The sequence below is a fragment of the Hoplias malabaricus genome, chromosome 10 (genome assembly GCF_029633855.1).
Source record: "Hoplias malabaricus isolate fHopMal1 chromosome 10, fHopMal1.hap1, whole genome shotgun sequence".
NCBI classification, from domain to species: domain Eukaryota; kingdom Metazoa; phylum Chordata; class Actinopteri; order Characiformes; family Erythrinidae; genus Hoplias; species Hoplias malabaricus.
In genome coordinates, this window is record NC_089809.1 from 4,918,684 (window position 1) to 4,941,872 (window position 23,189).

At 41.4% G+C, this 23,189-nt stretch overlaps 1 protein-coding gene across 1 annotated transcript in view; it reads left to right on the top strand.

Annotated features, from left to right (window-relative positions):
- si:dkeyp-69b9.3 (myocardin) overlaps positions 1-23,189 on the top strand; it is a 38,023-nt gene that overhangs the window by 13,026 nt on the left and 1,808 nt on the right. The window contains exons 3-15 of the mRNA XM_066682927.1: positions 8,217-8,330; positions 14,834-14,890; positions 15,777-15,835; positions 16,551-16,617; positions 17,096-17,221; positions 18,286-18,482; positions 18,660-18,800; positions 19,060-19,364; positions 19,585-19,726; positions 21,133-21,615; positions 22,142-22,234; positions 22,835-22,978; positions 23,134-23,188. Of these exons, the coding sequence (XP_066539024.1) occupies positions 8,217-8,330; positions 14,834-14,890; positions 15,777-15,835; positions 16,551-16,617; positions 17,096-17,221; positions 18,286-18,482; positions 18,660-18,800; positions 19,060-19,364; positions 19,585-19,726; positions 21,133-21,615; positions 22,142-22,234; positions 22,835-22,978; positions 23,134-23,188 (1,983 nt within the window). The remainder of the gene's footprint in view (positions 1-8,216; positions 8,331-14,833; positions 14,891-15,776; positions 15,836-16,550; positions 16,618-17,095; positions 17,222-18,285; positions 18,483-18,659; positions 18,801-19,059; positions 19,365-19,584; positions 19,727-21,132; positions 21,616-22,141; positions 22,235-22,834; positions 22,979-23,133; position 23,189) is intronic.

A 23,189-nucleotide genomic window follows, 5' to 3' on the forward strand; every position in this document is an offset into this window, starting at 1 on the left:
TCTATCAACTCTTTAAATCTACCTTGCTTCTTTGCCTCACTCATTCCTGCCATCTCTTTTTACCACACGTTTATCATTTTCTATGTTTCTATTTTCCCCTTCTCTTTTTCTTTTTCTACCAACTGTCTGTCTTTTGTCCTCTCTCTCAGCACTTTCTTTGTTCGTTCTTCATTCCTACCACTTCTCTCCCACCCTCCACCATCTATTTCCTCTCACTGTATTTTTCTTTCTGTCTCTCTTCCTTTTTCTTACCCTCTTCGCAGCCTCTCTATCATGTCTCTCCTTCTCTTTGACCTGCTGATACAGCAGCACACACAGACGTGTCCATCAAAGTGTCCAAACAGGTGCGGCTGTAATGACCACCCCCCACCTAACACATGCACACTCATATATATACACACACGCACACACACACACACCAAACTCTATCTCTTTCACTTACACACAGACACACACACTTAGTCTCTCTCTCTCTCTCTCTCTCTCTCTCTCTCTCTGTCCCTCTCTCTCTCTCTCGCTCTCTCTCATCTCTTCTCTCTCTCTCTTTCACACACACACACACAGACTCTCACGCTATCTCTCTTTCTCTCTCTCTCTCTCTCTCTCTCTCTCTCTCTCACAAACCCATAAACACACTCTCATGCTCTCTCTCTCTCTCTCTCTCTCTCTCTCTCTCTCTCTCTCTCTCTCTCTCTCTCTCTGACACACACACACACACCCTCAAACGAACCAACCCGGCATTGATTCACACTGCTGTAGATGTGAGCAAAATCAATTATGCAATACTTTCCTATAGGTAGCAAAGTTTATTGAGAGTAATTCTAATGAATTAGTGTCACATGGTTGTTCTGTCAAACTGATCATTGCTAGGTTCAAAGGTAAGCACAGGCCATGCAAGCCTCAGGAACATGAAGTTTGAGTATTGAGTTGACTGTAACTCTATATGCATGACGCAAGTTACAGCTACAGCAATACACAATGTTAGTGATAGCACTTTGGCTAAAACCAGTAGTAGCATCTAGATAATGATATATAGTGTCAGTAAGCACATGGTCAGGTCTGTTTTCCTAAAGAACACCTTAACACGTGTGATGTGATTTTGCTTGCAGATTTGCAGATAAATAATTGCTTCTGAAATGGTAAGCGCTATATTTTATAGCTATTTCAATGAATGTACTTTTGTCATACAGTGTCAGAAACCACATTAAGTCAGCAAACTCTTCACTTAACTCAGGCAGGACTTCTGCAATTTCTAAGATCATTTACAGCTCAGTTGGTGGAAGGTTATTTTCAAATGATCCTCAATTCTATAAAAGCATTCCAAAGAATATCGGGCGTAGCATGTTTCAAATTATTTACATGAAGCACAATGACCTCTAATGATAAACTACAGAACCTAATTTAACAGCTAGGTTCTAACTTAAGAAAGTTTACATTTTTTATTTTATTTATTTATTATTTACTGAAATTCAAAATAAAAACATTCTCTTTTTAACGGTAACTGTTGCATAGTATTGAAAATGACAATTGTAATTTTATTCACCAAAAAAATAAAGTATTTTTAAAATTACCAGCGAGAAAAATGATTAATTATTAAATTTGTTCAATGAGAACTAAGAAAATAATAATAATAAAATTAAATATATATATATATAGAGTTGTCTGCGTGGGTTTCCTCCAGGTGACTGTCTGTGAGGAGTGTGGTGTGTTCTCCCTGTGTCTGCGTGGGTTTCCTCCAGGTGACTGTCTGTGAGGAGTGTGGTGTGTTCTCCCTGTGTCTGCGTAGGTTTCCTCCAGGTGACTGTCTGTGAGAAGTGTGGTGTGTTCTCCCTGTGTCTGCGTGGGTTTCCTCCAGGTGGCTGTCTGTGAGAAGTGTGGTGTGTTCTCCCTGTGTCTGCGTGGGTTTCCTCCGGGTGCTCCAGTTTCCTCCGACAGGTGGATTGGCGACTCAAAAGTGTCCGTAGGTGTGAGTGTGTGTGTGTGTTGCCTTGTGAAGGACTGGCGCCCCTTCCAGGGTGATTCCCACCCTGCGCCCAACGATTCCAGGTAGGCTCTGGACCCACCGCAACCCTGAACTGGATAAGGGTTACAGATATAACCTAAATAATGTACTAAATGGCCATATCCATGTAGAGTGCTCGCTCTATGGAGCATAGATTGTTTCTGGAATGTCTAAGCAGTTTGGTTGTTCTTGTCCTCTACATTACTCTTAACATGAAAAATATGTAAATGAGATTATTTTGCTCATTTTTGTGGGTGGTAAAATTACTGACTACTACCATGAACACTTTCTCTTGACTATGGCACTCTTTAGCCTTGATAAGACTTTTTGAAACTGATCTCAGCAATGGAAGTGTGCAAGTCACCAACTCTTAGCATCAATCAGTCAACAGACAAGTGCATGTGTGTGTGTGTGTGTGTGTGTGTGTGTCCTAACATTTCTGAGAGGGGAGCTGGGTGGGCTGTCTGACAGACCAACACAGTTGGCACGAGAGAGAGAGAGATTGAGAGAGAGAGAGAGAGAGAGAGAGTGGAGGTAAGGGGGAGGGGGTGTAGAGACTGAGAGGGGTAGAGTGAAATAGAGAGGGGGTAGAGAGAGAGAGAGGGAGAGGACTGGGTGAGTTTGGAGATAAAGAAAAAGAGGAAAGAACTATCCCCTTCTGCCTCCAAACAGCTGAACTTTCAGAAAACCGTGAACACACTGAAGAATTAAAAAAGGAGGAAAAAGTAAAAGAAAACCAAAACGTATGGGATCTCTCTAAATGCCGCTGGATTCCTGTTCTCCTTCTCCTCGTCCTTCAATTTCTCCCTCTCTCTCTCTCTCTCTCACTGCTTTGCTCCTCTGGCCCGAGGGCGCACGGCCTGCTCCTGTAAGTATTCATTCTCGATTCCTATCTCTTTCCTCTTATTCTTAAAGTGGAAATGCACATTTGTATTTTTATCAGAATAATTAAACAGTTACAATATCAACAAAATAACTGAAAGTGGTTTGATATGAAGTGGTTCATTATAAAGAGTCAGAGCTGTTCACAGCGATGGTGAATGGAACCAGGCGTCTACGTCTAAGAGCTCTTCTCAGACTGGTATTACATGAAATAATTGTATATACACATTCATTCTGAGAACATTTAATCCATGTCAAATAGACACATGAAAGGAGTTGTCGGTCTAAAAAACACCCTGTCTCTGTTGTTCCCAATCTTTTCCATAATTAACATTCCATATGAAACTCTGTACTCTGCTGTAGTTCATTTGTGGTTGTGAAGAGTAAATAATTGCAAATTATATTTGTGCTGTAGACCTTAGTCTTATTCAATGCAATGTCAGTTTAAGGAAATCTGCTTCACTCATTTTCTCTTAAGCTGAGAATTTCACATCAAACCACTCAGTGACTTCACTTCACCAGTCAGTAGTGTTGGGTATTTCCAGTAAACAGTGTTTAACATGATAAACAATAACGGATACAGTGATGGTTTAAATGTAAAAAACAGCAACATGTTTTTTTTGTTGTTGTTTTTAGCTTTTAAAATTATGAATCTAATCTTGTGGGTGGCACGGTGGTGCAGCAGGTAGGTGTCGCAGTCACACAGCTCCAGGGACCTGGAGGTTGTGGGTTCGATTCCCGCTCCGGGTGACTGTCTGTGAGGAGTGTGGTGTGTTCTCCCTGTGTCCGCGTGGGTTTCCTCCGGGTGACTGTCTGTGAGGAGTGTGGTGTGTTCACCCTGTGTCTGTGTGGGTTTCCTCTGGGTGACTGTCTGTGAGGAGTGTGGTGTGTTCTCCCTGTGTCCGTGTGGGTTTCCTCTGGGTGACTGTCTGTGAGGAGTGTGGTGTGTTCACCCTGTGTCTGTGTGGGTTTCCTCCAGGTGACTGTCTGTGAGGAGTGTGGTGTGTTCACCCTGTGTCTGTGTGGGTTTCCTCCAGGTGACTGTCTGTGAGGAGTGTGGTGTGTTCTCCCTGGGTCCACGTGGGTTTCCTCCGGGTGCGCCGGTTTCCTCCCACAGTCCAAAAACACACGTTGGTAGGTGGATTAGTGACTCAAGAGTGTCCGTAGGTGTGAGTGAATGTGTGAGTGTGTGTTGCCCTATGAATGACTGGCGCCCCCTCCAGGGTGTATTCCTGCCTTGCGCCCAATGATTCCAGGTAGGCTCTGGATCCACCGCGACCCTGTACTGGATAAGCGCTTACAGATAATGGATGGATGGAATGCAACCTTGTCCATTTCTAAAGTCATACTGTGTATAATTTTTCAATATAAATTGGCGTGCAATATTTGTGACACCCCTGGTTGTATGACCTCGTTTTGCTATGGACTCAGATTTCATTTTATTTAATTAATTAACTAAGACTTGAAGACGTTATAAACGGCAAGCAGCTTAGCACCATTAGCTTTATAAGAATCATATCTTTGTTTTAAGCCTTTGTTTTAAGATTCAAAGCACCTCATGGAACTGTCCTGTAACTCACTCCCTCACTAACAGACTTATTCACTCATGGTTTGGAAATGGACCACAAGGGGTGCTCTTTCCCACATACTCACATTTAGGGATGGCTAACACTTGAAGGACACTCTCCTAATATTTGTTTGTTTGCTTTATTTTTAATATTTGAAAACAATCCCTGTACTTTAGACTCTGTGATGGTTTTATGATAAGTGGATCAACAGAAGTGGTCTAGTTTAGCTTGAAAAATATTTATTGACATTAAGTTGCACTGAAAATTGAGAAAGTTTTTACCTGGTTTTGAGAATTTTTAGTTTTATAGTGAAAATATTTAGGAATGTTTCCAAACGTTTGAAAGCAAAACGTACTGTATATACTGTATTCATATAAATAGCACTTTAAGGATGGTGGGATTTATGTGATCTTCATGTAATATAATTCCGCAGTGTCTTGTGGGCTCTGCTGCTGTTTTTAATCAATATTTCAGTCAGATGTGGAAAGGCGTAATTGAAAGCAGTTTGTAAATAAAGTTAATCATTCTGTGTGTCTCTGTGGCGATGCCATCCAAAGACTTTCTCTCATCTTTGAGAAATCTGTTTTATCTGTGGAAATCCCTCCATTAGGCTCCTGTAGAGGAGGGAAGCTGTCCTCTTTAATGAAGCGGCTCATTTTTAATGTGTCGCTCTGAGTCTGTGTTAGTGGCTGTGGTTAGCATGGCTCTTTTTCTGTTTCTGCTTTTCTCTGTCTGGCAAGTGGTGGCCAGCAATTACACGTTGAAAGAGTTTTAGCAGATTTCCCCTTTGGAATCTGAAGTTTGCTTCCTTAAATCTGTAGTAGACGTATTAGGCTAATGCCACCAGATTAGCATCATGCACAATTCATTTAGCCTACTCACCTTAAACCACGTGGAGTTGGCAGCCAGAGAAGTTTAATTGAACGTTTTCCCTTGTAAGGAACGTCTGGTGTCTGATGTTTGCTTTTTTAATTTTGTACTCAAACCACGAGGCTAATTGCTAGCCACCAGTTAACACCATGCTCTTATCTCAGGCTATGTATTGTTGCTAAAGGCTAAGTCAGTTGCTAATGCTGTACTGAAATATTCACTCAGAGTTGTCAAGTCAGGTTTGGTGGGAGTTTTTCTGACCGCATCAGATGTCTTTATGTAAATATGTCCCACTCACAGGTTTAAAAAATTTGGTTAGGCGCCATTCGCTAGTTACCTTAGTAATGTTAGTTTCATGGCTTATGGTTCTGAAGTAGCTATTTGTACCAAGCTTGCTCATGGGGCACAGAGCCAGCATGCACTACGAGCCTTGATAGGTCACAGTATATAACAATAGACAAATTCATAGCAATAACATTAGCAATTTATAAACTATATTAGCAAATATTTCTTCTTTTTTTCTAGTTCTTCTTTTCTTTTATTCTGGTTCCATCTGAAATTCTTCATGAGGCTAAAGTTTGCAGCTTTTGCTCCACCTTGAATCTGCAACTTTACAAGGCTCACTTAAACCTTTATTTCCTCGCATAATCAATTTCAGTGTTATGGCAGCAAGAGGGTGAGCTCCTCTTGGGAGAAATAATCCCTCCAGTGTGTCCTGGGACTACTCCAGGGCCTCCTACAAGTTGGCCATGATGATATACCATCTAGTGGGAGGCATCCAGGGGGCATCCTTATTAGATGCCTGAAACACCTGGCTCCTCTCAGCAAAAAGGAGCTCCTCAATGGTTTATTGAGAGTATGCCCAGCAACCCGCTGGAAAAAAAAAACTAATTTTGGCTTCTTGTAGCTATAAAACCACTCACTGGTTGAAATATGGATGGAAGTTGTATTAAAACCCAACATGGTGTCTGTTTACAGAATAAGTGCTGCTGTTCAGGAAAGATTTTGTGGAGCTACTTTGGAATACCCTACCTACCCCCCAGGATGTGAAGATCTTTGCAAGTGCAGTACAGGAAGAAGCTTAAAAACAATTGGCATATTTGGCAATGCAAAAATGGCTGCAGAGTGTACAGACTTGTCTATAAGGACTTTGTCATTACCCCAAGCTCATGACCATATATGAGGGTGGGAACATAGATATACATGTAAATTGAGAGCTTTCTTTTGGCTCCGTTCCTGCTTTACCATGACAGTCCGTACAGCGACCAAATGGCTATAGATGCTGCCACTAACCTCTAATTTCAAGATCCTTCTTTCCATTACTCATGAACAAGAGATATTTGAACTTGGGGTAGGTTCTCACCCCGTCTATAGGAAGCATACCATCTTTTTCCAGGAGATACCCAAGGCCTTAGATTTTAAGGTGCTGAGCTGCATTCCAACTGCTTCACACTCTGTTGGTCAAGTGCACACTGGAGGCCTCCATAGGAAGAAACCAAAAGAACATCATCTGCAAACAGCAAAGATGACACCTCCTGAGCCCCTCAATGGAAGTTCTTGTGTCCCGGACTATGCCTTGCCACCTGTTCATGAATATCACGAACAGAAATGGAGACGTGGCACAACCCTGAAGAGTCCAATGCCCATGTTGAACAAGTCCAACTTACTGTGGAGAATGTGAACAAAACTCTGAGAGTACAAGGATTGAAAGGCTCACCTCCATGACCCTGGCAGGCCATACTCCTGGAGCACCGATCACTAAATTTCTCAGGGAACATGGTCATAAGCCTTCTCCAAACCCACAAAATATATGTATAATGGAGAAGCAAACTCCCATGCCCTCTCAGTTATCTGTCAGATGGTGAAATGTTAATGCTCTTCCATGGTCAGGACGAAGTCCACACTGTTACACCTCAATCTGAGGTTTGACTATAAGACATATTCTTCTTTCTAGCACCTTGGCATAATCTTTCCCAGTAAACAATTTTTTAAAAATGGGAAACATCACCCAGGTTTGACCATCAAAGGGTACTGTACTTAAAGTCCATATGATGTTGTACGGACATGCCAGCCAAGACACCACCCCATTTTTTAGGGCCTTCAGCAATTCTGGGCAATCTCATCCATTCCAGTGGCCTTGCCACTGTGGACCTTCCAAATACCTTGCTGACGTTGGTCAAGGAAATGGAATTTTAACGATTGTTTACCTACTGTGTTGGTGGCTCTCCAGACCCTAGTGGGAGCCAACGGCCCCTGATGACATAATCCTGGAGGTCATTAGACCACAAAAACCCTTCTGCCATGACAAGGCCCCAGGAAGAATTCCACCTTAAATGGACGATTGTGAGATGATGTAGAAGATAATTCCATCACCATATTCCATTTCAGTTCTCTTAGAATAGCCCTTCAACGTGGACACATTCACAATCATCATATGAACCCAATTTACAAAATGTTTCTCCACACAATTAGTGTCATTGCAAATTTCCACCAAGAAGGTCGCAAATTCCCCAAACATATTTAGCGCTGCTTTAAAGAAGCAACTAGTCATATTTCCATCAAAAAAATAGCAAATTATATTTTCAAAAAAGAATATTTGTCCAATAAACTGCCACTTAAATGAGATAAAGAACCAAATTGCCCCGATTCTCCCACAGAAGGGACAAATTAGGCCATGTTAAAATAGGTCTAGTATAGAATCATTGATACATCCAGTCCCTAGGTGTCAGTATAATTGCTGGTTCATAACATGAAGAAGAATACCAGGAGAAAATGGCCGATTGATTCCTTAAATACTTGTGCTTGTCTATGTGTCAGTTTTAGACGAAATTTTTTTATACTGCCGTTGAATTTACTCTGATTTAACCCTTATCTCATCATTTGTTTCCTTCCAGGGCCAGAAAGAAACACCAAAAATATCCGTCCTCCCTCATTCCTCTTCCACCTGCCCACCATGACCTTGCTGGCCTCGGAGAGGTCCCTGCTCATTCGCAGCAAATTCCGCTCAGGTAAGGGCGAAAATCACATTTACAGGTGCAGAAAGACATTTTAATCACTAACCAAACAAAAAAGGCAATATTTATGATTAGGTGGTGGAACCAGTTTATTCTCCATAGAGCGGGTCCCTAGCATGATGGCAGCCATGATTAAATTTAATTAAGTACAGAACCTCTAATTCATTCAGTCCACTAGGAGTCTGAAAAATATCTGTATCATAAAATAAAGATTGATTGGGTATAATTGGGGGTAAATACAGTGTATTTTTAATATAGAACCTGTTTTGTATGGAACTAAAACTCTGATTCGCTGCTTTGTGTGTACATTTTTACATGACATTATTTCCATAGTTAATATCAGCTTGAAATATAATTATTGTCATTAATAAGGGAAAGCAGTAAGTGACTTTAACCAATACAGTCCATTAATTAATATAAATAAACTGGGACTGTGCTGCTCTGTGCTCTAGGCCAAACAAATGTGTAGGCTGAGTAATTAAGAACTTATATTTATCCCTAATTGTGTATTTGGGGGATGAAAAAATACAAATCCGGCCCTGATTAGGAAACTCATTAAATGCTAAAGAAACAGAGCATAATTAAACATGAAAAATGTCTACGAGTCCCTCAGCAGTTCAGACTTGATTTATTTTGCCACTGTATTTCTGAAAATGTATTAACATCTTAATAAACACTAGAGGAAGGACACTGTAGGCATTATGCAACATTTATTTACTCTTAAAATAACTTAAAGGTGACATATTCGACCCCTTTTCCAGAAGTGAACACAGTTCTAGGGTCTTAACGAAATGTCAAGACGCTACAAGGATCAAACAATACAGCACTCCTCTTACCTCATCTTAACAGCTCTTTTTCAGATATTTGTTCTTTTAAATGATAATGAGCCACTGCTCAACACACCCCCTTTCTTCTGTGGTAATTTTTGAGCCTGAACCGTAAAGTGAAACAAGAATTTTAAAAATGGAGTCAGTGTTTTGTTTGAATATATATATAACTAGGAAATTTGAATGAGAAGCCAAATTCAGCCTCGTTCAGGAGGCTGTCAGTGAAGCTGGAGTTTATTTGTTTATCCATATGTTGGCATTTCAAAGATTTGGAACGGATTCTAAGATGATTTTTATATGTTTTTATAGAATATGGGCCCACCTTTCTGACAGCTTTCTCCATCCTCCGCACACACATCTGTCCACTCAGTTCTTATGTTGTCTGAGGCTGGGGGCTGACGTAACCTTTTGCTGGTTTGCTGAAGTTCCTTAGCAGTCTTCTTTGCAATAAAATGTCATAAAAAATAATGCTGGTGCACTTTTGCAAACTAGTTCTCAAGCCATGGATGGTATTATTCATAGCAAGAGGGCACAGCAAGGCAAACGCAGGAGGTATGCTTGAGCAATGCTAGCACTGTGCTTTGGAGTGGGGCAAAGTAGGGACTGGACATTTGGGAACCACTGGCATATAGGATACATGCTTGTTTATCTTTTACTGTAGGCTGAGGCTACATTGCATCAGATAAATAGGACTTCACTGCCTTCAATCGCAAATATTAATATACATTCTGAACCCTTATGATGCAATATCAGCCCCTACTCTTTTAGCACGGCTTTGCAATAGATCTTGGAACATTGCTGTGTAGATTTGATGGCATTCAGCCAAAAGAGCACTAGTGAGGTCGGGTATTGATGCTGAAGGATTAGTTCTGGCATTCCAATTCATCTCAAAGGTATTGAATGGAGCTCCATCACTCCAGAGAAGACAGTTGCACACCTCCACAGTCTGATGACTGGGGGTGGGGGGTGAGGGGTTGAGGGGGGCGTTCATATCCCTTTAGCAAACTCTTGGCACTGAGCACAGGCGCATGTGCAGTTTAGTTTCATGATTCTCTGTGGAGACTGTGGAGGAGTTTGTTCGGTGAAGGACACTGAACAGAGCAAGGAATTGCTTTAATCCAGTGTTCCCCACCCCTACGTCTCTCTCTCACTCTGTTTCTCTTTCTGTCTCTCTCTCTCTCCCTCTGTCTCTCTCTCTCTCCCTCTGTCTCCCCATGAACGCACATACGGACTCAGTCACTGTGGCCTTGTTTGTTTGTGTGTGTGTGTGTGTATGTGTGTGTGTCTGTGCACCTCTCACAGAAACCCATTGCGACCTTTACACATTTTACTTCTATGTATAATTATAATGGAGAATTAAAAAAAAAGTCCGTTGGAAAAGAGGAGGACAAAAATAAACTGGAAGGAAAGAACTAACTAACGGAACTGAAAAAGTTTAATTGAGTTAAATGAGCTGTAAGATTCATTTAAGTCTCAGGTGGCGCACTTCTTCATATACCATGTGTAATGTACTGTCCTTCACAAAATATAGATCTTAACACCCAAATGATACATTATACAACAAATGCTGTGCTTTTTATACATAGCCATAAGCTCTGTAACGTTTTATTTAGTGATTTTCTTAGTGCTGTAGGAGCAGGAAGCCATTTTGAAATGCAGCCTGAGAGTATATGCACCACTCAGCAGTAACATTACAACCACTGAAAGGTGAAGTAAAGTCATGGATTATCCTAATACAAAAGCACCTGTCAAAGGTGGGATTTATATTCACCCTGACCCTATTTAACCTGCAATAGCATGCGGAAGCACCACATTTTTAAACATAGTTGCAGACCAAGCATCCCTTCATGACAAAGGTATTCCCTAATGGCAGTGGCCTCTTTAAGCAGTATAACGCTCCCTGCTACACTTCAAACATTGTTCAGGAATTGTTTGAGGAAGATGAGAAAGAGTTCAGTGTCTCAATCCATTTGAAAATCTGTGGGTAGTGCTGAAAAAAACAAATCTGATCCACAGAGGCCTCACATCACAACATGCAGGATTTAAAGGATCTGCTGCTATTGTTTTGGTGGCAGATAACGCACAGTATCTTCAGAGGTCTTGTCGAGTCATTGCATTGACATCAGAGCGGTTCTGGAGGCATGAGGGGTTTTAATGTTGTGGTTAATCAGAGTATGAAGGTGAACAAGAAAAATGGGGAGCACGAAAATCAAGAAATAAAACATCAGCAAAATCACTTAGTAAGATTTAGTAAGATTAGTAATATAAGAAGAAATGATTTGATGTGATATTAATATAAGAAGATATTTTGACATATTGGTGCTCCTTGTGTCTGTGTGGGTTTCCTCTGGGTGACTGTCTGTGAGGAGTGTGGTGTGTTCTCCCTGTGTCTGCTTGGGTTTCCTCCGGGTGACTGTCTGTGAGGAGTGTGGTGTGTTCTCCCTGTGTCTGTGTGGGTTTCCTCCGGGTGACTGTCTGTGAGGAGTGTGGTGTGTTCTCCCTGTGTCTGCGTGGGTTTCCTCCGGGTGACTGTCTGTGAGGAGTGTGGTGTGTTCTCCCTGTGTCTGCGTGGGTTTCCTCTGGGTGACTGTCTGTGAGGAGTGTGGTGTGTTCTCCCTGTGTCTGTGTGGGTTTCCTCCGGGTGACTGTCTGTGAGGAGTGTGGTGTGTTCTCCCTGTGTCTGCGTGGGGTTCCTCCGGGTGACTGTCTGTGAGGAGTGTGGTGTGTTCTCTCTGTGTCTGCATGGGTTTCCTCCGGGTGACTGTGAGGAGTGTGGTGTGTTCTCCCTGCGTCTGCATGGGTTTCCTCCGGGTGACTGTCTGTGATGGATCTGGTGTGTTCTCTCTGTGTCTGCGTGGGTTTCCTCCGGGTAACTGTCTGTGAGGAGTGTGGTGTGTTCTCCCTGTGTCTGCGTGGGTTTCCGCTGGGTGCTCCGGTTTCCTCCCACAGTCCAAACACACACGTTAGTAGGTGAATTGATGACTCAAAATCATCCATAGGTGTGAGTGTATTTCACCCTGTGAAGGACTGGCGCCCTCTCCAGGGTGTGTTCCTGCCTTGCGCCCAGTGATTCCGGGTAGGCTCCAAACCAACCGCAACCCTGAACTGGATAAGCGCTTACAGACAATCAATGAATGTTGACATGTTTAATAATATTATCACTTATTAATTAAGTACATGTTAAGTATTCATTATCTTGACATGTATGTCTATAACATTTCATATTTCATTTAAAAGTTATATTTATTTTGTTAGATTTAGCACATGGTGAAAAATAAAACATTACATTTAAATATATAAAGGACCATAAATGTTACCCAGGTGGTTCAACACACCTGGAGGAGAACAATGGGATGTTTCTGAATTATTATAAAGAAGCTTTACAGCTCATAAATTATTTCTAATTTTTTTTCTGGCTGTGTAAAAATTTCATTACTCTACAAACAGCTGTATATATGGACAGACTGTGATTTATTGAAACATACTATATCTACAGGCTGTTTGCAATTGCTCATATTCGTGGCTATGGCTGAAGTCATTTGAATGTTTGTGATGTGCGAGTGTGACTAATGACTGGATTTATTACACATAATAAAGCTTCATTAAGCAGGAAGTCGAGCGTTAAAGCACAATGCACTTTTTTCTCCTCAATCACTGTTCCTACTCTGCAGTGTTGCTTGATCCTTAAACCTTGGAGGACTTTGGGTTCAATGAATCATATAGAATAAGGTCTTGACTGCAGACGTCTCTCTCAGAGTGGAGCAAAAAAAAAAAAAGAAAAAAGAATCTTAGCTCATTTTTATAGTGCACCCTTTGTACCACTTTTATAGCATGTAGCATTCTGATCATTACATTTAGGGTAGGTGGATTTGTGACTCAAAAAGTGTTCATAGATTTGAATGTGTGAGTGTGTGTCACCCTCTGAAACTCTGGCGCCCCCTCCAGGGTGTGTTCCCGCCTTGCGCCCTGTGATTCCGGGACTGCTCCGGACCCACCGCGACCCTGAATTGGATAAGCGGTTTCAGACAATGAATGAATGAATGACTCAAATCTCTTTACAGTGGTGGTGAATAGAAACAGATGGTGCCATGTCTATAACAAAAATATTGCCATGGAACATTGGAACATTTCTGTGAGGATTTGATGGCATTCAACCACAACAGTGTTTCTAAAGTGAGGTGCTCATGTTGGCTGGTGTTGTCACTGCAAATCATCCTCCTAAAGAACATAGTTCCACTGATCCACAGCCTGGGCTGGGGGCTGATATTCCCATCTAGCCTTCACTTGGCAATGGGCACGGAGACCTTAGGGTTTAACACTTTGAAGTCTGTTTTTGCCTTCATGCTAATGCTAAACTAGCTGATTTGGCTACTATTATTTCCGCTTAATGTGTTAGCTTTGGGTATGTACATATAAAAAAGACCATGAATGTGAAAATATTTATTTTCTACTGTAAACTGGAAAGAGGAAGAAATTACTTAGGGAAAGAGAGACGGAGAGAGCACAGAGAGGGGGAAGCAGGGAGAGACAGCTGAAAGGGGGGATGGGGGATGACAGAAATAGACATACTGAAAGATAAATAGTTCCCCCTACCCTTCCTGTGTATGTGTGTGTGTGTGTGTGTGTGTGTTCGCGTGCATGTGTGTGTTTACTAGGTATATGTTATGTTGTGGGGACAACTACCTGTTTATACCTCGCTTCCATAAGCTAGCCAACAATATGTAAATCATTAAATTTAAGGTCATGTTTTAATGTTAATGTCAGGATAACGTTAAGGTTTAGGGCTAGTTACTGCTGCACCACTCCATCGCGTTACACTCTGTGTGGATTTCAGTGTGTTTTCAATGTGTCTGTCCAGCTGCTGTGGGTTGTGCTAGTCACTGTGCTCCTAGTTCCCATTAAGCCCATATTAAATGGGAAGCTTTGCGTCAGGAAAACCAGTGAACACGAAAATATTGGGTTGGGATATATGTGTGTGTGTGTGTTGTATTGAATGTGTAAGCATGTTTGCATGTCCAAGGATGTGCTAATTTATGATCATGCTAATGCCAAGCTCATGTGTACTTCGCTGAGCTTAATCATAAAATCCCACACCATTTCAAGTACTTTTTACCAGCCTTAAAGAGACAATACAGAATACTGGTGTCTGACGTTTTCTTCATTCGTTTTAGCACTGGAGCTAAAGGGCTAATGTAGCCAAGTATTTTTACATGTTTAGCAGTTAACATTATGGATATTTTGCCTGAAGCAACATGGTGCTGTTGTGACGTGGTCTATTAGCTAATCTCTGATAGACTTGTTTATGTGATTTCTACAACAATGTATTAGAACCTGGTAGTTTAAAATATGTTGTCCCCCTGCGTGTGTATAATCAGTCAAGATGTGTTTGGTGTCAGAAGTGCTAAACAGTTGTAAAAATTTTGCAACACTGTAAAATTAACAATATATCGAGTAGTATCATTCTAACTGCATCCCTAAATTATTATTGCCTCAAACTGTGCAGAGTAGTTTAGTGTTCTGTAGTAACCTTGAACAAAGACAAATATAGAGACTTAAATTCAGCCTTCAAAATGTCTGCTGCTATTGGTTTTAGCTATGCTATGCATTTGTACCTAATAATTCACTGAGGTTAATGAAGACCTTATGTTTATTTTAATTATTTCATTACAGTTCTGCAGCTCAGGATCCAGAACCGCAGACAGCAGAAAGAGCTGAATGCTGACTCTGGTGAGTGTGTGTGTGTGTCTGTGTTCACTGATGTGTGTCTTGGTCATTATCTTTCCAAATTTCACTGTGAAAAATAAGTACATTTATATCAGCCCTCTCTGTTTTTTCACTGCCTACATATTTCCCTTTGATCAGTTTTCAAGGTTTTCTACTTTACCCTCCTTTTCCAGATTTTTTTGCTTAACCCACTATACTCAGTTGTTAATCATATGGCTAATTATATAATGACTACTATGAAATATTCAATAACCACTACGACTTAAGCAGTTACAATTTTTTTTAGTAATTGCACTGAACCTTTGAATAACCCCTCTGTACAAGTATTGGAATCTACTATAAATTATTCCGTAACTATGAATTTTCAGGTTCAAGTATTCAACATCTACTACATTATACAGTATATTTATATTATTATGTATTATGAAGATAAAGTCAATTGAATTAAAATCCAATTTTATATAGAGAGTACTTTTGACAGCTAATCTCAAATCCTAGTCAATCTCAAGTCCCATGAGCAAGCCAGAGCGAGAGTAGCAAGGGAAAAATCCCGCAAAAATAGAGGAAGAAATCTTAAGAGGATCCAAGACTCAAAAGCTAACTCTATCTTCTGGCTGACAATGGAGCAAAACAAGAAACAAAGAGCAGTGTAAATTATAGATGAGCTGACAAATATCCACCAAAACATCGGGGTTACACATAGCTACTTCTTAACCACACATTTACACTGGCCTTCCTGGTCACTAAATGTGTATATCTTGCCCCTTTAGCACCGTTAATGCATGCTCAATGTCTCCATTTCAATGTGGACTTTACACTCTACATCAGTGTAAGTCAAGTATGATAACTGTAGTTTGTCTTTATCTGTAATTTTGTATTTTATTGTCAGTAGGTGTGACGGCCTCAAGCCCAGACAAAGTAGGGGATAAAGAGGCTAATGGTTTAACGGTGAGTAAGGTGTCTATATGACCTTAAAGAAATATAGGGAACTGCTAAAACTCCTTTATAATCTGTGTTAGCTAGTGTACAATAGACTGAAAAGCCCATTATAGTCAATAATAAGGAAAATGAAATGTATAAATATAAGAAAACATTTTGTAGCTAACACCACAAATTGTGGGTAGGTCAAAAATTAGCCTATTTATGCTAATATGTATTGGGTATGGAAACACATTTGCTTTTGAATAAAACTTGTACAAAATTTGTACAATTCTAGAAGTATTGCAGCTAAAATATATATAATCAGTTTGATACAATATGTAAAATCATCCAAGTATCAAATGCAGTCAAACAGCCATAAAATATCTGGTGTCTGAAAATTGCTTCATTAGTTTTGCAATGGAACCTTGAAGCTAATGTAGCTAACAATCAATGCAAGATTGTAGGCCTTATTATGAGACAGTTATACTGACACCTGGTGGCCTGGATGTATAGGACACTTAGTACTTAACTTATTTTAAACATGGCTGCCCCCATGTGGCACTTGCTATGTGAAAAATAATCTAGTTCATTCAGGGACTACAAAAAAATTAAAAAAATATGGTTTGCTGCTTTTTGGTGGTAAACACAATTGATTGATGATTTAAACGTTTAAATAACTATTTATATGAAAAACGTTTTTAATGTGTTGATGTTATATCTGACTGGATATTTCCTGATGTAGCACCAGACAGAGGATGGTGCCACTCTGAAGTCGCCCCCTAGTGGTCTGGCTGCTGAAACTGCACAAGGTGATACATTGACTGGGAGCTGAACATATGTCCCAGTTGTATACTCAAGACTAGTATTACACAGTATAAATGATATTTATTATATATTATAATATTATTTGCTAGAGTATAATTGTGGCAAGTTAGTTTTAGTTGTAAAGGTTTATTAAAGCAGAACTCATTTTTTCACCTCTAAGTTTCAAACAATTTATCATTTTTAAATATAAATAAATACAGCAGACGAGGTCATATGAAAAAGTCTGGACAAATGATGTTTTCTTCATTTTCAAATCGTTTACATATAAGAAAATTGAACATAACATATAAAATGTTCAATATATTGTACATACATGTTTTGTATAAATTAAATCCAGCAAGTAATCAGTAACTGCATTAAAATATGCAGAGGTGTGTCACATGTTACTCTTAAAAATCAACTCAGCATCTTATATTTATATATTAAGCGTAAATTTGTACTTGTTCTTCCTTGTCTCCACAGACAGGACTAGTAGAGTGGCTCAGAGACAGAAGAAAGCTCGTCTCACAGAGGATGCCCCTGAGAAAGTTCAGAAAGTACCAGGAAGCCTAGAGCTCCTCCACAATCACATAGTACCCCTAGACAACAGTGAGTGAAACTAATACCAGAATCAGGAAATGCACATACAGATGAGTGAATAATTAATGTGAATCTATATTTGTGATTGGAGAATTTAATCAGAGTATTATAACCTAATTCTTCCAATCTAAAAGTATTTGGTAACACTTAAATATAGACGTTCATTCATAAGTCTCTAATGTCAACTAAATAAGCTTTTACAGATGCTTATAGGCCTATGAAAGTCTTATGTAGGTATCTTGTAGCCGTATGGACAAACAACTCCAGTAAATTTCCATTACAATGGGATGCTCCACATAATCCCAAGGTCCCTGAGTTAAGTGACCTGCAGACATTATTCGAGTTTGTTACACAAATGTATTTACATTTTTTTATTAAGATATATTAAAAACTAGCCTAGCAGCACAGTGACGCAGCAGGTAGTGTCGCATTTGCACAGCTCCAGGGGCCTGGAGGTTGTGGGTTCGATTCCTGCTCCGGGTGATTGTCTGTGAGGAGTGTGGTGTGTTCTCCCTGTGTCTGCGTGGGTTTCCACCGGGTGACTGTCTGTGAGGAGTTGGTGTGTTCTCACTGTGTCCGCATGGGTTTCCTCCGGGTGACTGTCTGTGAGGAGTTGGTGTGTTCTCCCTGTGTCTGCGTGGGTTTCCTCCGGGTGACTGTCTGTGAGGAGTTGGTGTGTTCTCACTGTGTCTGCGTGGGTTTCCTCCGGGTGATTATCTGTGAGGAGTTGGTGTGTTCTCCCTGTGTCTGCGTGGGTTTCCTCCGGGTGCTCCGGTTTCCTCCCACAGTCCAAAAACACACGTTGGTAGGTGGATTGGCGACTCAAAAGTGTCCGTAGGTGTGAGTGTGTGAGTGAATGTGTGAGTGTGTCTGTGTTGCCCTGTGAAGGACTGGCGTCCCCTCCAGGGTGTATTCCTGCCTTGCGCCCAATGATTCCAGGTAGGCTCTGGACCCACCGCAACCCTGAACTGGATAAGCGCTTAGAGATAATGAATGAATGAAAAACTAGCCTAAGCCCAATGCTGGCTTTGGTCAGACTCTGATGTTAGACTTGTTCTCCTTTTTTTTCCCAGCTCCTGTCTCCTTCGCTTTACCCTCAGATGTCTTCGAAGACGACGTCTCCTCCTGCGCCTCTGCGTCTCCCGAGCAACTCGGGATCCACCAGTCCCCGGGCTTCTCCTCTTCCTCACCTGGGCTCAGCAGTGACCAATCACTGAGTGATGTGTCTCCTGTGTCCACGCCAGTCAACCACAGCCCAGGCAGCATCCAGGTATTTCACAGTTAAGGTCAAGTCCAGGGTTTTTAATTAACATTCATTCATATTACTGTGGTTACTCTTTTTTTATTCTTTCATTTAAACTAATAAGGTGGAGGTTGGTGGCCTCAGTGTTATTCAGTGATGAAAACTTTAAAAATAACATTTTAATCCACTGTTAATTTTTCCCAGCAGCAGTGTAGTTTAGCGCTGTTTCCCGCTGATGGATTGGGGTCTGTGGCTCTGACTGTGAATGGGGCAAACTCCACAGCAATGACTGGGAGACCCAAAGGAGTTTTTATATCCTCACAGACAACACCCCTGCTGCCAAAGGTAAACACATGCACAAATTACCTGAAATGCCTCCTAAAGCCAAATTCCATTTAAAACTATCTAGGGATCCACAGCGCATTGCTATTATAATGCACTTGTAGCAATCAACCACTTCAAATATGTGTTGGTTTAAAGTCTGATTTGGTGTTCTCCTCTGAGCGTGTAAAGCTTCAATGGCACAGTGCTATTTACCATTAGCCTTTGTTCTTCATTTTTACAATTTTTTCTTTCTATTTTCTATTTCCTCCTTATCTTTCAGACAGCTCAGCCCCTCACTCAACCATCTCACCTGGCCCTGGGGGGCTCCCTCTCTTCCTCCCGCCCCCCTCGGCCCCGGAAAACCCGCGAATGTAAGCCCAAAATGAGAAAGCTGAAGTACCACCAGTACATCCCTCCAGACCAAAGGGTCGGGAGTGGGGGTGGGGCTAACAGTAGTGCACAGAAGAGCAGCAGTGTTCAGGTTCCACCTATTGACCCAGCCCACAACCACCAACTCCAACAGCAGCAGATTTTCCTACAACTGCAGATCCTCAACCAGCAGCAACAGCTCACCTTGGCAACCAGGTACATTCAAATAACTTCTGAATGAAACCTTGTGTCTCCGGTTTATATCTGTATCATGACTGAAACAGCCAACTGACTTTTGTATTTAGTAAAACATAAAATATAAAAAATGGACCAATGGAATTGCTCCAATATACTTGGAAATACTTTCTATTAACTTTCATATTACGGAAAAATAATATGTACTCGATTACAACATGCTTTTTGTGTGTCCAATCAGCAGTGAGAACCAGATAGTAGGCTTTTCTGGATCTGTGCCAGGTTGCCCTCAGCCCATTGCCCCGGCAACAAACCCCACACTCCAAGAAACAAGCCCCACCCACAAACCGGAACTACTTCCCCCAAACCTCGATGACTTAACGGTAAGACAAACGCTGTGTACGAAACTGCCATATTCAGTATACAGTGCACTATTTTGGGGTTCTGCCATTTTGTAGTAGTGTCCAAATACATAGTGGACAATTTTCAGTGCACCCAAACAATCCCAAAATGCACCACAAGAATTAATGTGCAACCCATGTACATTAATTGTTAACAGACACCAATAAACCAGTGCATTCTTTGGTAAAAATTACATAGTCTCTAAATTCATTCACTACCCTATTTACATATCACTTAACACTAGCTATGAATGAGTAACTACAGCCCAAATGTTCTTATTTTGCCTGGATTTATACAGAACATTATTTAGTAGAGATGGGGACTGAAGTACTTAATTTACTGACTCACATCTAAACTCAGACTTCGGATGGAGCATTTTCCCGTATTTATGTATTTGCAATTTTCTTTTTTGTTTTCAGAAATCAGATAATGGTTTGTTTCCCGTTTTCCATTTGAAAACAAAAGCTGGATGACTTGGCAGTTCCCCACTTTTCGTTTACACGTTAAAAAATAGGAATAGATTTCAGAAACTGGGCGGCACGGTGGCGCAGCAGATAGTGTCACAGTCACACAGCTCCAGGGGCCTGGAGGTTGTGGGTTCGATTCCCGCTCTGGGTGACTGTCTGTGAGGAGTGTGGTGTGTTCTCCCTGTGTCTGCGTGGGTTTCCTCTGGGTGACTGTCTGTGAGGAGTTGGTGTGTTCTCCCTGTGTCTGCGTGGGTTTCCTCCAGGTGACTGTCTGTGAGGAGTGTGGTGTGTTCTCCCTGTGTCTGCGTTGGTTTCCTCCGGGTGACTGTCTGTGAGGAGTTGGTGTGTTCTCCCTGTGTCTGCGTGGGTTTCCTCCGGGTGACTGTCTGTGAGGAGTGTGGTGTGTTCTCCCTGTGTCTGCGTTGGTTTCCTCCGGGTGACTGTCTGTGAGGAGTTGGTGTGTTCTCCCTGTGTCTGCGTGGGTTTCCTCCGGGTGACTGTCTGTGAGGAGTTGGTGTGTTCTCCCTGTGTCTGCGTGGGTTTCCTCCGGGTGCTCTGGTTTTCTCCCACAGTTCAAAAACACACGTTGATAGGTGGATTGGCGACTCAAAAGTGTGTGTGTGTGTGTGTGTGTATTTTGCCCTGTGAAGGACTGGCGCCCCCTCCAGGGTGTATTCCTGCCTTGCGCCCAATGATTCCAGGTAGACTCTAGACCCACCGCGACCCTGAACTGGATAAGAGTTACAGATAATGAATGAATGAATGAATGATTTCAGAAACTTGAATGGCCAAATGTTACGGGTACCTCCATTCCAACCCTCAATAGGATGCTGCCCAGTCATACACTGATATATACTGGATTATGACAATCATGAGATTTATCTGACATAGCTATTTTGTTTTTTATATGTATTTCACAGGTCTCAGAACTTCGTCAGCAGCTCCGAAAGCGTGGGCTCCCCGTCTCTGGCACAAAACCCGCTCTATTAGAGAGACTCCGTCCCTTTCAGATGCCCCGCCACCAGCTAAGCCCAACTCCTTTGTGTCCGATGTCTTGCCCCCTCTTGAGTCCCACCCCTCTGTGCCAGATGGAGGGGACTCTGGATCCTTCTCATCCTCCAAGTTTAGGCATCTCTTGTGCGGATGCTTCCTCCAGTCCTTCCCACCTTTTCGTCCAGCCTACAGTTCTAGGGGAACCAGGTGTTACTGGGGTCACGTATCTGACCTCGCCGGCTTCGTCTGCTGGATCCAGCCCAAACCTGCCGGCCCCTTCACCTCCGCTGTCCTCTGGCACCCTCTGGAGGTCAGAACAGGCAGCGGAGGAACTGAGCGTGGAGTTGGAGATGAGGGAGAGGATCCGGAGTAGACCCAGAGGAGAGAAAGCTCTGGAGAAAATCAAACAGGTGCCTAACTTAAAGGCTTCTAGCAAAAAATCATTATGGAAGGAATAAATCACTATTTGTAGTAAAACAAACATGAAATCAAGAATCATATTTCAAAATTCATAGTGCCTTGGGTGTCAGTATAATGGATTTATGGTTTCATAATGTGAAGAATAATCAGTGGTGGAAACTGCTTAGAATATGAATTTTGTAAAATTGAGTTGTATTTGTGTGAAAGGACTGAGCCAACCGGGTCCATGTATCTTTACATTGGTTTATATATTCTACCTCAGTTTGAATATTGAAGTTTATCGTTCTTAAAATTAAGGGACTCTTATTTCAACAGAAATTCGTTTGTGGAAAACATGGGATCATGGAGAGTGAACAGTGTGGAGTTATTGTGTTAATCCCGCCCACACTCATAAATAAAATGAAGAATTTTTTGTTAACTTTTCTTATAATATATGATACTGATTTAAGGATTTCTGTTTTCTGGACAATATTTACCAGAAACTGCTGAAATGTTTATAATTTTGCACTCTTTCAGCAATGTGGCGGTTCCCTTCATCCCTTCCTGCAACAGGACCCGGGATCCAAAGGGAAAGCTGATACTGAAAGACAGGAAATACTGCTCACACAGGTGAGGACAACTGGTGTAAACTACTGTGTTTCTTGCGGCAGAATCTAGACAGATTTAGCAAACAAGCTTTCCCGTGGGTTAGGATTTCAGAAGCTGAACTGAAAGCCATATATGAATAAGTTCCAGTGAAATTAACTGAATTTAGTGAATATACAATATTCTAGAACTTTCTGGAAGATATAGATAGATGACTGAATGAATAAGGACATGAACTATAGTGTGAGCTGGTTTGAGTCAAATTGAAAATATTAGCAGCTCTGTGTGAGGACTTTTACTGAAAGATTCACTGTAAAACTGCACAATAGAAAAAAATTATATATCAATGTCAAATAAAACAACCTTGAACAAGTTTCAAATATCTGTATCAGTTTTAGCTTATTATTAAAATGCTATTAGAATTAGCATAAGCAGAAATTAGCATTTTCAAATGGTGGTTCTTGACCACTGCACTTTCACTGCTCCATAGTGGAGGTGTGCAGCAGTGGGTGCGATCTAAAATAGCAGAAAGGACTAATTCTTTGGCCTGTAGTGCATGTTGAGTATTCTCTTTAGATGCTGAAGATAGTTCTTAAACTGATAAATCTCCACTTGCCGCATCAGCAGGTATTCTCCTGTCAGCCGTGCGATTCTATTGGCCAGGATTTCGAGCTCCCCGTCCAAATCACAGCAAGCCCAGAGCAAGCCTCGTCCCCTGCTGGACGCAGCCTAGAGGAGCTCCTGCAGGAGGCCATTCAAAAAGTACAGGTGTGTATTTGTGTGTGTGTTTGAGAGACACTAGAGGAGAGAAAACATTGTTCTAGAGAGTAAATGTCCTTAGATATGTCCTTGATATCTTAGGTTTGGGGTGTGCTTATGGTAAATAATGAATTCTCATAATTGTATACTTCTGTTCTTATTAGATGGACCCAAGTGAGTCCATAGATGACATTTTGGAGGATCCTGTCAGCTGCTCTGG